Below are 14,663 nucleotides of genomic sequence, written 5' to 3'. Positions count from 1 at the left end.
GTCAGCATTAACTGAAAAAGAATTGATCCTCCGCGGATGCTGATGCAAAAAGAAAAAAAGGGCTTTCTGTTCAGGAAAGTCTCTTTCAAGTTGGAAAGGCAGGAACTATTAGGGGATGCCACTTTTAGCACCAAAAAAGTTGCTCTCAGACTCCGCCAACTTTAAAGTGATATTTTAACTTGGAGGAAATGATCATTTAGATTGGTTCCAAATACGAGTTTAATGCACAAAAGTGCTCTCTTGGGCAAAAAACACTGCATGACTGTAGTCATGTAATAGCTCCAGATTACTGCTAGTAGCTGAGATGACAGCCCCTTCTTCCTTGGGGAAAAGAGATGCTCATCAAGGCTTCTCCTAGCTAGAAACCATTATAAAAGCCTTACTCAAACTTTAGCCTTACAAATAACTGCTATTTATTCAAAAGTGATTCCAGTAGAAGACTGGAAGTGTATTCGGTGTAAATTTTGGATCTTAAATTTTTGCTAAATTGTCTAAATAACACTGAGAGACCAATAGCTTCCACTAACCTTTCACAACAGAAGTGATCTGCAAAGGTTTAAGCTGCTTCTTGTTTTCTTCGTGTATGTGCCCACTGCCAAACTTCTTCAGCCCATTTATTTAAATTTACCTACTGCAATGGCCCTTTCTCCAGGGTTTCTCTTTCAGCATTTCTCTACTTTGAAATTATATGCTTAAATACTGTGGCTAACATCAAAGAGAATGACTTGTCTATGCACACCTTGATTAAAAGCACCTTGATTAAAAACACCCGACCCTTGAGCACAGAGGAGCTTCCACTCCTGTCCAGGAATATTTACCAGGAATGTGCATGGTAGATATGAATCCCTCAAGAGAGTTTTCAAGGAGTAGGTTTATACCACTTACTGTACCAGCCCTGAAAATCCTACACAATCTGCAACTCCAGGTTGGGAAGCTGGACCTGGAAAGTTGTGAGCTGCCTCCATGGGGCTTATTTGATTCCTGTCACAGCCAAAAAACTAGAAAGCTCATTGAGAAGCCAGTCCATACATGGGTAGCTTGGGAAGTTACTGCTAAATAAAGCAATGGATAAACTCCACAGAGTGCAACAGGGGTGGCTGGTTCACAGAAGACTTGGCAAGCCAGCCAGAGGTGTTTCATTTGCCATCAATATTTGGGAATATGTGCCAAGGGAAGTGGTGCTGCATCCTACCTGCATCAGGCTCAGGAGCGAGGTCAGACGTGTCCATCATGTCACCCATGTGGGCGGGCTCCCCGTCGCCCTGCTTGCACAGGGTGCAGATGTACTCCTTGAGCTGCGCCTCCAGCTCGCTGCCCGGGGAGCCGTCGCATTCCACGTGAACCCACCTGCAGACAGCAATTTAGGGTGACTATGACTTTAACAATACAAATATAATCTCTCCTGGTAAGAATCTATACAAAAATAACAGCGTTTTTCATTCCCCTAGCATCTCCAACAGTGCTTTACTTAGGAGCTTCTTGAATAAATAATCTATCAGTATGTCAAGTGCTGAACAAATTTAAACATGAAGACCTAAACTATTTCTAAAGCCAGACACCACAACATGTAGAGCAATATCAAGATGTTGCACAGCAAGCTAGAGCAGCACTGTACATCAAACAGTCTACACTCATAAATATTCTCCTTTCCTATTTTTATTACCTGCATAGCATGTCATGAAAAATTGAGCGGAGATTCCCCGTTTGGAAATGTAACAAAACAGAAAACACTGCAAACAACTCTCTTTATACAAGTCTTATTTACACAATATAAAAATTTAAATATTACCATTTATAAAAATTATGACGACGACATTTCTGGCCTGTTAACTCACAAACCAGATGCAAGAGAAGGAGCAGCAGCAAAATGTATTTCTCTGTATCCCTCACTAGCAAGAAAAGCACAGGTAACTGCCAATCCCACTTCCTTGCTAAGGTTAATATAGCAGTGCCCACTGCAGTTAAGGATGAAGGATGGATATCACCCAGCAAATTGCTGCAAATTGACAGTGGGCAGCCTTGCCAGCAAAGTGACACCCGCTCACCGCTCTCTGCAGGTGTTTCTGGGCCATTTAACCAACTCCTTACCTTTTGCACAGGTGACAATGCAACGTATCTTTCGGGAAGTCTTGCAGGCACAGCTTTTCACAGAAAGGACACGACAGGCTGTCTTGCTGCTGGTAACAACTGTCACACACCAAACAGTTATGGTGCCACTGACAACTTGTCCGCGTGCCGCACTCGGCGCATACTCTGCAGTTCTGAGGAGCACAGGAATGTAGTTGTTAATTATGAGAAATTCACATTATGATAGAACTGCCACTAACAGTTTTCTTGTTTAAAATTAAATGTTCTCTTTGGCAACACTGACAAATTGACCAAGATCTGCTAACAGAAAAGGAAGAGCTTGTGCAACAGCAGGGAGGGCCTCCTCGCACTCCTCCCTGACCAGAAAGGAGTATTTCTTATGCAACCAAACATTTTCAGCCCTAATCTCTGTCACCTTATGGCTATCACAAACTGATTACAAACCTCCACTCAACTTATTTCTAGAGACTTCCTTGCCATGTGGAAACTGTGTTTATTACTATTTACACTTCAAGTTTCTAATAAAACCACCGCCTCATCCTGCCCTCCTCAAGTGCAAAGGACCTTGAGCTGCAGAGCTGCTCCTCCGACAAGGAGACAGGACACAAGGAGCCCTCCAGGGTAGATGTCTATGTGACCTTGCACACACTGCAGCCCTGCAGTCATCATGAGAGCAGCTCTCACTAGAAGAAGGTTCCTCCACCTGGATTCCTCTTTTTCCCCATACAGTGACTGCTTCACTGTCCTATGCAAGAGACTTCAGGCTCTGCACTGAAAGGTACCTTCATGCAGCAGCTGGAAAGCCCTGTGACTCTATGCAAAGTCCCAGCAAGTCAACAACAAACACAGCACAGCATAATGAGCATAACAATACTCGGACCCACTTAATGACAAGGACTAACAGTGAAAACCTTTCAACTTACTTTACATTTCCAGCCATTTGTTGGTACCGAGTCCATAACTGGTTGTAGACAGAATGTATGGTAGCCTTTGTCACATGTATCACACACCAGCATCTTGGTATCTTCCCCAGAATGTCTAAGAAAAACAGCAAAAATTATTAAGCCATTAAAAATCTGCTTAATGAGAAGGCTAACGAGAAAGGGAGATAACCAAGCACATTAAAATATACAAACGCCATCTGCAAGTACGTCCAAAGATGATGCCCTTAAACTCATGAATATGAACATATGAATCAAGTATGGTGTGTTTATTTTAAAAATTACTGAGCTGCTGCAACCACAACTCGCAGAAATCATCCCATTTTCATTTTCAAGCATGTAAGATTTAATGACATTTTTGTACTGAAATCAGTTCCAAAAAAATGAAATCTTGTGCTTTATTTCTTTCAGCAAAGAACATACAATTCTGCTTGTTCCTACTAACAGGCTGACTGTACATCTTTCAAGAAAGAAAACAAGCCCTCATCTCCAGCCACTAGGATTTCTGCAGTAGCAACCAATATGATTGCAAAGGTAAGACAAATGTGAAAGAAGCGATTTAAATTTCCCTACATAGATTACAGAGCTCCACCACGACATTCAGTGCTGACATATTTGCAGGAGACGAGCCCAAATATTTTTGGTGGCATCTAAAGGCCTTGTGCGCTGCTTTGGGCTCAAATAAATTAATTCAATGAATGAGTATGCAACAAGATTTGCCTGAAAGAGCTTAAGAGAAAGAAAGCATGGCTTTAAATACTAGATGCCGCTTCATTACCTGGGAGACCTGGTACTTTAAGTAGTAGTAAATGCTGTCTGTTTGCATCCTTAAACTGCTGTTCTTCAACACTGACATAAAACTGTCATTCTGTGTAATACATACAAAACCATCATATTTTCTTCTATCTTTCCACCAGAGAGAGGGTTTGTCAGCAAACACTGCACAGCTCTTTTGGGGACTCACTGCAGAACGTGCCTCCCTATTTCAGCTTCACTGCTGACAAGGACCATCACTCGGAGGTGATGGAGGAATAACCTTCTTTAAAATGACTGAATCTGGGCAATTACCAAGTGTGCTCCTGGTGAAATAAGAGAGCACTGACCCATGAGGTACATGAAGCTCTAGTGGTTAGTCCCTCCAACTCTTCCAGCTGATCTGTCCAAAACTGATCTTGTGAAAAGAAATGTCTGATTTCTTTTCTAGTAAGCCCATAAGGAAAAAAAAACACGAGCAAAAGATCTTTACAGCGCCCCTCAGATTAGGTTTTGAGAGAACTTGGTTTTCTGAGTGAAGCCTTGTAATGCTGCAACTATTGCCGTTTTACTGTCTCAATACTTGGCTGACTTAACAAGTCACCCCGGACAATCACGTCACTTTTTTCTTTGCTCAGCTAAACCATCAGTTTGTTTTCCTAATGACTCATCAACTGCTGCCCAAAAATAGGATGATAATGATGATGACAACCCAATGGCAGCTCAGTTCTTCCAGAAGAAAGATCCTAAACCCTGGAATTTGATCAGTTATTTAATATAATAATAATAATGTCAGCCATTTCTGAGCAAGCAATCTCTGCTTTTTTCCAAAGAAAAATGAAATACAGCAACAAAAAAACAGTCAACAAACCAGATGTCTGAAAATCACGGAATATAAATCCAGGAACAGCCTCCCCATGCCCCTCAGGTCTCACTTACTTGCAGTTCTGGCACACTTTGCAATCAGGACACTGCCAACCTGCTCTTTTTAAAGGGGTGACTTGTATGTCCAGGCACATCCCGTGGTAATGCTGCCCGCAGGTGGTACAAAAGAGCTGGTCGAAGAGGTCTCCAGGGCTGTCGCACACGGCACAATTTGCTTCTTCCTTTGCTACAAAGGAAGTTATTTTCCAGTGACTGTTGCATTCAAAAGTATGAACTCGGCCAAATGAAACTATGAAATTCTTCAGTGGTTCTTACAAAACAGAACTTATTCTCATGAAATTCTAGTTTATTATACCTCATGTATACTTCTTTCATCTGGTTTTCTGACATACTCAATTCATCTTCTCGTAACAAAACTACCTTCGTGGTAAATTTTGTTCATGTCTCACCAAAAAAAAAACAAGTTTCTTTTCTGGACAAAGTAGAAAATCAAGCTCCTAAGAGATCTACAACTACTGCTTACTTCAAATATTTGCAATATGGTTGTTCAAGCTTCAAATGGGCAAGCAAGGCAAACCTACCAATCTCAACTAAAGACTGCCCGAAGAGCAGACTTTTGAGTTAACTCTTTCTATACTGTATTAAAATAAAGAAATATAGTGACTTTGCTGGACACCACTGCCAGTCTTCAAAACAGCAGAGTAGGAACATGCACCTTAAAACTAATATACTATTTAAGCCAGTCCTGCTACACATCCATATTTATAAACCTGTAAATGCAGACTTCATAGCTGTAGTCATGTGAAGAAAAACCCTTAAAAATAATTTTATGGAATTCTGATGTTACGGATCTTCATGTCCGACTTAAAAGCATGACATTAAGGGAGACAAAAGACTTGCCCTGATATCTAAGAGCTCCCATCAAAAGGTGGCCTTTATGAATTTACATCTCATTTACACGTGCTACGTGGTGGCACTGCCCAACGTGCTCCATTCCAGATGGGACCTTCCCTGCAGTGGCCCGAGGTGGAGCCCATAGCAGAGCATGAGGTTGGACACCTTGAAAGTCCTGCAATGTTCTCTCCTGAATATTCACAACTTCAGTTTTATATGAAAAATAAATTTATTTTTATTTATATATTTACTTTAATCAGTTTAATATGTGACTTTTCACCCAGAATACAGAAGGCAAAGAGGCACAATTCTTTTTTTTCCCCTTTCCATAATTCAATTTGAGCAAATATACACCGCCTTTATCATTTTATCAGCCATTTTAACAGTAATTCTCTTGCTGTTATTGCACCTATTTTATAAATTACTTCAGGAAGGCAAAAATACCAACTTCTACAAGACATCTAACATACAAAAAACATCACCAGGGCTAGAAGGGCAATGAGACAAGTAGAAATAAAAAATGGTGAATATAAGTGAAGGAGCTGCAGGGGTTGTGTCTTTGAGACACAGAAACGTGGAGAATCAGCAAGAGCAAGGCCAGGAACCTCAGGAAAACATGGATATTTAAAAAAATTAAAGTTTTCTACTATACAGCAGAGAACTACTATATAGTAGAGTAGAACTATAGTAGTAGCATATACATTTATATAGTATACAAGTATAGTAGCATAGAAGTAGTATAGAAGTATAGTAGTAGAACTATACAGTAGAGAACTGCTATACAGTACTATACAGTAGAGAACTTCAAGCTACTTAAAGGTAAGGTATTTAAAAGAAGGAGTTCTCTACTGTTTGGCCCTCCCCGGGGCGGTTCAGTGGAGCGGCTTCCCTCTCACCTTCCCATGCCTTATTCTTCCATCTGATATATTTCAAGGATGAAAGTGCAAGAGATTTAAATCTGCAATAAACAGAGCTCTGGCTTCTCCTTTCTCCTCTTCCCAAATTTGAAGGGAAAAATTGTCAGGGAAAGGTAACCAGAAATAGGGATTTTCCATAGTGCACTATAGCAGTGATCTGCAGTTAAGTTTCCTGTCTACAATGGAGAATCTTTGCTCATATCATAATCTGAGAAGTGTGATCTAAAAATAATTAAGATTTTAGCAAGTGTAAAAATTGGAACCCATGTAATTTTTAACATTATCAAGTAACATAGCCTTATAGCTTCAGAAAGGATCAAATTAGGTTTTCCATTACACAGTCCTATGCATGCTGATTTAAATTCAAGTTTAAAATGACTATTTAGCAAACTACTTTGGAAAACAGACTTTCTCCTTCACAGAAATCCCAATAATCTCAGGTACCCATGACACAGAGCCTCGCTCCTACAACACAATAATTTCACTGACTCCAGAGGAGTGGGTCACATGCCAGATTTCATCTTATTCAAGCAAAGTTAGGTGTTTAACAGGAAAATCTGCATTTCTGGTGTGGAGTAGGGTGAAGGATACAACCACCATCGTTTAAAACATTAACGTATTAAGGTAAATATATTTCACAGCTGGTACTAAATGTCTCATTGACCGACTTGTACTTACATCTTTCAGGAGCCTGATCGATGTGGTCTGGACAAAGGAGGGACAAGTTACTGAAATCCTGAAAGGTGCCTGCTCCAGCAGCACAGGGGTAATGGTACGTCTGGGTACACTTCTCTTCACAGCATTTGATAGTGGCTCCAAGGTGCTTACAATATGCACATCGCTGAAAAACAAGCACAGGAATCATGCAAAAAAAAAGCCTTTTTTTAAATATATTTTTTTCCTTCTAGGGTTGTTTGCAGCCAGGTGAGCTCCCCAGCCTCATTTCACACACAAACATCTCGGCCAGCAGAAGCGAGTGAATACGGAGGAGGAAGGATAAAGGGGCTGGACTGTCTTCCAGTGGCACTCTCAGATCTTTACATCTTGATAAATATTTAGCAAAACCAAAGTCATGAAAGTATTTCTTGGTAAAACTGTACTATAAGAAATGTGAACAGCAGTGAAATATGATGTTTTACCAACGCTATACGTCATACGAAACAATTCCCTCTGGGAAGATAGGAAGATAAGGCATTACTTAACCTAGCACCTCTTGCTCCTCTCCTATTTCCATGCTACACAAATACCACCACCGAGCTAACTTTCACAAGCCATAAATACACATGCTTATTATCAGAGGCCGTGCTCCCATTTGCAAAGAAATCATTTCTCAGAAAGAATTACCCGAGAACCCTCCAATTCTTTACTCGGGAGGGAACAGACTCCATCAGGCTGCTTATAAAATCTCCCCACACCTTTCTGATTCAGTTCATCCATCTTTCTGCCGTCCTGCAGCTCACTGCAATCCCTGCAGCCCTCTAACACGTTTTTGCACTTTTTCACCAAGGCAACAGTATTACTGAAGGAGAGAGCACAGCCGTGTAAGATCTGGAGTAAATGTAAGGAAAAGCAGGTCAGCGGCTCATAGGAGGACATACATAATGTAAAGCAGCAGCTGAGCTCAATGACCCTCATTTTTCAGAATAAAAACATATACTTTAATGCCAACGTTATACTAGGTATTTTACTAGATTAAGTGTCAAGCAAAAACTAGATATTCCAAATATCTCTATCCATACTCCAAGACAAAGAGAAGTTACATATTACATGTGCTCGATTCTCAGAGCACAGGAGATATTTATTGCCACACTTGTTCTATGTTTCAAAGTTTGGCATGAGATTAAGCATAAACTGATGCTACTACAACGACATAATCACTGAAAACAACCCATCTGAACACACAGACCACAAAGCTGTCAGTGGTAACTTCTGACATTCTTAAAACCAGGTAAAATTGACATCTTTAGCAAGATATCTGCTTACACAGCAGTTTGAGGGCAATGGCAAGAAAAAAATACTACTTTATACTGAAAAAAATACACTTTAAAAATATTTAGGCACAGAAATTAATAGTTCACTCAAAAGGGCTACTGCTGAGTTTTCTGTGCTACAGTCTGCAGGTGTTGCAGGAATTCATGCCCCTACCTGTGCCTCCAACACCTACTTTAAGGATGAAAAAGCTGCTTTCTGCTCCTTTAGAAGGCAGGGAGAGGGCAGGGGGAGATAAGCAGATAGTTCTATGAAGTTCATTCAAGCAGGTGAGAAAGTTAACGACTGAGTTTAAAGACTGTCAACTAGTACTGCAATACAAAAAAAAATCATTTTAGGATGTATAAATCATGGAATTCATATATAAAAACAAGAAAATGTAGATTTTCTGGTTCCTAACTCCATAAACTGCAAGGACACAGCACCATGCAAGCCCTTGCATGCAGCCCATCATTCTGCACTCCAAGCTCCTGCATCCCATCCTGACGTCTCAGATTATGGCCAAGTCTCTGCTCCTCCTGGCAGGACATGCAGATTTCAAGGCTCTTGCTCAAGAAGAACCACGAGGAACAGGAAAAGTGAGGAAGAAATGAGGTTCAAAAAATGCCCAGCAAGAAGGGCATTCAAAGAGCTCCCTGGATCCTATAATTTACCCCAGAAAAACATAGTGAAGAACAAAATTATGAGCAAACAGCAAACACTCAAAGAGTAAAACTTTTACTCAAAATAGGAAATAATGAGGATGGATTATACAGTGATATTAATGGCATTTTTAAATGCTGGGTTTATATTTCAAAACCACAAGTCAGCAGTGGTGCATTATAAACCTCTCTGTAGGTTTAGAACCCACCTTCCTCTGAATGTTATACAAACGAATGGTGTAAATTGGATTATTAGGAATCAACAAAACCTGGAATAACAGTAAAGCCCTGAAAAACATTGATGATAATTTAAGAAATCATATAAAGATGTTGGAATGGAAACCCAAATTACATTTAATTGAACCTTCCAACTCCATCCGCTAAACTGTATTGGCAATGAAAAGCACTTGGCAGCTAAGTAATACACACACTTTAAAACCCAATGTGGTAGAGATCATCTGAAGCAAATAAAAATCACAGAATATCAACATTCGCTGAATTTATAAGACAGATAAAGCAGTCTGAAGAAATAAATGCCCCAGGGGATATTCTGGCAACAGCTGCTGATTAAGAAGTTACTTTTTGAGCAGTAGGAGCCAGCACTTCTTTGAAAACAGGCCACGTGCTGTGACCCAAGAAGAACAAGACTGTAGCTCTTAAAACTCACCGGCCTTCACGATGAAGTATATCAATGGCAAAAGTCGGTACTTTTGAATTTGAGATAGGAATTTTGGGGAGTTTAAAGGCTCTGCTAAATGAAGCCCAGGAGCACCCACTACCTGAGCGCTCTGTTGCTCGACACGCCACCAGGTCTGGCGCGGGCAGGAGGGAGGAACAAATCCCATTTCCAGCAACCTGATGCCACGAGGGCAGTGGGTGACAGGGACACCACGGAGCTTGTGGGGTCGTCGTCAGCACGAGGCAAAAGGAGTCACTACATGAAGGGGACGACGCGGAGGAGAGGCCGGGAAAGGGCAGGCAGCTCCAGGAAGCAGAACAGTTTTGTTCTGAATCTAAACCATTTTAGCATCCCGTCCTACCGAGAAAAAAACTTCACAGAGCATCAAAAAGCTTCAGAGATGGTTTATTATTTATTCATAAAACTTCAATAAACTGTGTCATTAAAGCACAGAGCATCTTCCCATTCAAAAAGCTCCCTCTCTGATTACCAACTATGTTCAAGAGCTCTATGAGCTCTTGGTGCCCCTGGCAAAAAGCCTCCAACCCCATCCGACCTTGCACTGTTTTTGCTACCATCACTTCAAACTGCCCAGGCCTTCTTTTACTCGGTCCTTTACATTTTTTCTCTCCCATCTTTCTGCTTTCTCCATGCAGACAGCACAGTCTCATTGTTTGAGCAGAAATGGTCACGTGCACCTTCCATTTTCATTCTGAAACTCCCTTCCTACTCACCCATCCTATCAGATCCAACACGACACTGTCCTAAGTGAATCAAAAGAAGATTCAAGACAAGCAGACCCATCACCTGCTCTTTTCTGGTAACCACGAGAAACTGCTGCCTGTTTTTTTAACTAGGCAGTATGAGAGTCATTTTCTCTTCTATATCCACCACAATCTCGTGGTAGGGCCAGGGAGCTGGGTGGGTGAGTGCTCTCGACTTGACCAAACTCTCCGGTCTTTGGGGTTGCCCATGGCTCTTCACACTGCTCTTCTTGATGTTCTTCTACCATTGCTACATCCACCCAAAACTGTTCCTGTTGGAAACTCAGCCAGGTTGGAACCACAGTCGCTACTGGCTTTAATGGAAAGTGAAAGCCAAGCTCTAGAATGGGGACATTCTCTACAAAACATTCACCTTCACATCAACTTTCCTACTGCCCCGTACTTTGAAGGTATGTGCTAAAACATGAAGCAGTTGCAAATTAGAAGAAAAAAGAGATGTGTATATTCATTATAATGTGGGATTTTATCCAGGCAGCACTAAAGCAAATCCTAAGTCATGTTTTATCCTGATCCTATTGCCTGCAGAATTACATCACAGTGTTACAGGGCACAGGCAAGAAACAGCACTATTAGGAGGCAGACACAAAAGGAAGGTTAAAACACGGACATGGAATAAAAGCTTAACTGCAGCCTCATTAGTACAATGCAATTAAATATTCCTACCACATTTTCAAAATAGGATTTCAAGCAAAAGACAAAACTTCCGCACTGATTATGAGCTTATGTAGCATTGCAAGAGTCAAAAAACTACTCTTTACCATGAGCAATTTTATAATAGGGTCCCATAAACCAAAACACAATCCATCTGTCCTTAATTAAGTAACGTACTCTATTATCTCTATGACCAATATATACGTCAAGCAGTTTAGCTACTTAAAACTGCTGTCACACAAAGTACCCTACGTGGGGGAGAAGGGGACCTTAACTTCCCCTCATTAACGAGACCTCAGAGAAACCTGAGCATTAGCAGGGATTAAGGCAGAGAGTTTGGGCTAGTTCTGGTGATCTTCATGGCTTACTCTACAACCTAGAAAAAGTCGTGTATTGTTCAGAGACACTAATCACCATTAGCACCTCTAATGCCCAAGTATTTTTAAGTATCATAAAACAGTATGAGTAAATTAAATGGCAACAACAACAAAGAAGAACACAACACGGTTTCCCACTGAACTGCTGATTATAAAAGATATTACATTTATTTCCAGGAGTAACGGAGATTACTTTCTAGTTGTTGAATTTGGTCATTATGCCAAACATTTTGCAACTTCAAATGCAGAGATTTCAGGCTGTTTGAAAGGTACTTTGTTTCTCCTTCCCACACATTTATAAAAGGTTAAATAAATGGTGCTGATATCAAGGCATATTAAAGCTGCAACACCGAAGCATTTATATTTGGCTGATTTTTTTTTCCTTGCAGTATTTTTAGTGATTTGATAACATGAAAGAAACAAGTTTGCTAAGGGTAGACAACCCACCAGGAGCAGTTAGGAAGATAGTACACCAACCTTATGGCCTATAAACTTTTCTTCAGGTTCCCCAAGCCTGTCTATCCATAAATCCCACCGAAGGGTTTACATGCCCTAAAGCTCCATTCTCCTCACCATTAATAAGTGAGCTGAGTAACGGCACACGTGGATCTTCCTCGACAGCCTCTGTCACTGCTATGGAGCAAAGAATTCTTTAAGTCACCTCCCTGATTTCCTTGGGATGGCTTTGGATAGAGCAGCCATCCTGAGGAAATGTCAACTTCCTACTCTTAGCAGCTGACCACGCTCTTTACTTCTCATCCTGCATCCCCAGTAACAGAAAGGGGGCCCACGCGCCTGTTCTTTAGTTCCCATAGTTAACAAGGAAGAATTCAATAATGTTTGATATAAGTTCAGTTCACATTATTTGGTTTCAGAATCAGTAACTTCAGGGCAAACAGAGCAAGCAGAGGTGTCACCAGCTTTGATTTCGAGGTTGCTTTTTTGACAGATTTGGACTATTTTATCAATTCCATTTGATTCATGCTCCAAAGGATTAAGAGGCACGTACAGACATTTATTTAGGTTAGCAGAGCCCAGGCAGAGCCACAAATTCTTGGAAACTGGAAAAAATAATAGCGGGAAACACTGCTGCACGCTTGCTCCTTCAACATCATCCTCTCTAGGCATCTGTTATTGAAGACTGGGCTGGAGTCGACTTTCTGTCTGAGCTACCACAGCTGCTCTTAAGCTCCTCCATCACACATAAGGCCTCTGAGGTGGCCTCTGAATTCTATACGTTACGGCCCTGCTGTGGTGGGCTTGAGATGCCCCGCGCAGAGCCGCTTCACACAAACTCACCGACGAGGTGGATCTGCCGCCAACACAGTCGGGCCTGAGATGAGGGGCTGAGGCTGCTCAACGGGAGCATCCCGAGCGCAGCTCCGCAGGGCCCGGAGGCTCCGAGGCTCCCGCAGCCTCCCCTAGAAAACACAGCCTCGACCTCCACACCCGTCATGGGCTCACAGCTCCGGAAAGGAAACCAATATCCAGGCACATTTCTAAGTGAGTTGAAGGGTTTTCAAAAACTCAAGTTCCAGACATTTCCAATCTGCTGTCCAAAATTAGCAAATAGCTTTAGTTTCTTTTTAAATAAAAAGAAAACAACCCCAAATTGTCTTCTTTTAAGGAAAAAAAAAAAGGACCACAAGATGTGGTCTTTTTAAAGCTGGATAAATACGCTCTTTGGAGGAATTCATTCACACACAAGTATTTTTTCACAAATGTTTACCAGCCTCGGATCATCACAGAAAAGCTCATGCAACAGACAAGAATTCTTTTCAACCGTGCACAGAACAGGGAGAAAACAACCTAATATTGAAGAGGTTTTAACTAAGGCAGCAACGTCCATCCTGTGGATGCAACCAGGCCCTGGCTCTTCTGCACGTGATCATACAATTAAAAGGTGTATAATGAGGCATGTGCACAAAGGAAAGCAATTCTGTGCAGAAAACCTATCTTTTGGCATGCCCAAACTTGGCATTTTTCATTTTATAATCTCCATAACGGGGTGTATTGACAAAGGTTTTGTAGGTGGATTATTTAACTTTAACAGAAAGTGACTGCCAGTAAAAGCCACTATATCTACCTCATGACATACATTATTTATAAGGTAAGAACTGGGATGGGGTGACAAGCAACTCTGGACTATGTACACACACATAAAATACAAGAATTTCCTGCCCTTAATACCTTTCTCATCAGCGAGCACCTCCTTAGCATTCCCTCCCCACCGACTGCAATCAGCACCTTATTGTTCCTAATTCGTATTTCCTTGGCTGTTCCTAAATTGTGCTCTCCAAATGGCACAGAGTCATTGTAAACAAAATCGTACAGCTTCAGCTCACTAATTTTTGTAAATTGAGCTCAAATAAAGCAATTAGATGGCGTACTTTGAAACTACCAGCTTGAAGCATTAATATAATCTCTTTTCTAATAAAAGCTTCACATGTTTTATCCGACGGAGGCTTTGGGGTTTTTTTCTCCCCGTAATCTGACTAAATTAGTCCCTCCCCAAACATCACAGATCCTAATTCTTTTAATTCACCGCTACAAAACAGAAACACTAAAATATCCCAAAATGAAACAAGTCCATGGCCTTGCCTATAGTTAATTCCCATGGGAGCAAGGACAGTGCTTGGAAAGCACCTGAAGGGGCCACCCAGACCCAGTCCTGGAAGCCCCTCCACGAGGGATAACCACTGCTGTTCTGCAGGGCTCGGGAGCAGGGGGGGCCTTTGGCAGTAGCTGCTGCAGGAAAAAAGCTGCCAAATTTTGTAATGGATTCCACAGAACATTAAGTGTGATGCTTAGCAGAAGCCATAACTGTTAAGTCAATGATATCCCTTTGATGGATACTCTTATTTGAAAGCAACGTTGATTCTTCGAAGCCTTTAGCAGGGTCCCAAACCAGATGTGCACAACTGCAAACTCTGCTTGCTTCCAGGTTTACGAAGTGTGATGACATTTTTACTGTCATGCATGAGCCCCCTTCCCCAGGAGGAAAATAAAACACAATAATTCTTCGCCATCTGTTTGTTAATTTTGCATTCATTTAACTTGGCA

The 14,663-nt window shown here is 41.3% G+C and overlaps 1 protein-coding gene across 1 annotated transcript in view; it reads right to left on the bottom strand.

Annotated features, from left to right (window-relative positions):
- The window catches only part of KMT2C (lysine methyltransferase 2C), a 164,518-nt gene that overhangs the window by 74,838 nt on the left and 75,017 nt on the right, over positions 1-14,663 (bottom strand). Inside the window, exons 7-11 of the mRNA XM_026051932.1 lie at positions 7,157-7,319; positions 4,722-4,893; positions 3,012-3,126; positions 2,089-2,261; positions 1,193-1,347 (exon numbers count right to left, since the gene is read on the bottom strand). Of these exons, the coding sequence (XP_025907717.1) occupies positions 1,193-1,347; positions 2,089-2,261; positions 3,012-3,126; positions 4,722-4,893; positions 7,157-7,319 (778 nt within the window). The remainder of the gene's footprint in view (positions 1-1,192; positions 1,348-2,088; positions 2,262-3,011; positions 3,127-4,721; positions 4,894-7,156; positions 7,320-14,663) is intronic.

This window comes from Nothoprocta perdicaria, unplaced genomic scaffold (genome assembly GCF_003342845.1).
Source record: "Nothoprocta perdicaria isolate Ctin4 unplaced genomic scaffold, notPer1 scaffold_80, whole genome shotgun sequence".
Classification (NCBI taxonomy): Eukaryota; Metazoa; Chordata; class Aves; order Tinamiformes; family Tinamidae; genus Nothoprocta; species Nothoprocta perdicaria.
This window is presented reverse-complemented; position numbering and strand designations above follow the sequence as displayed.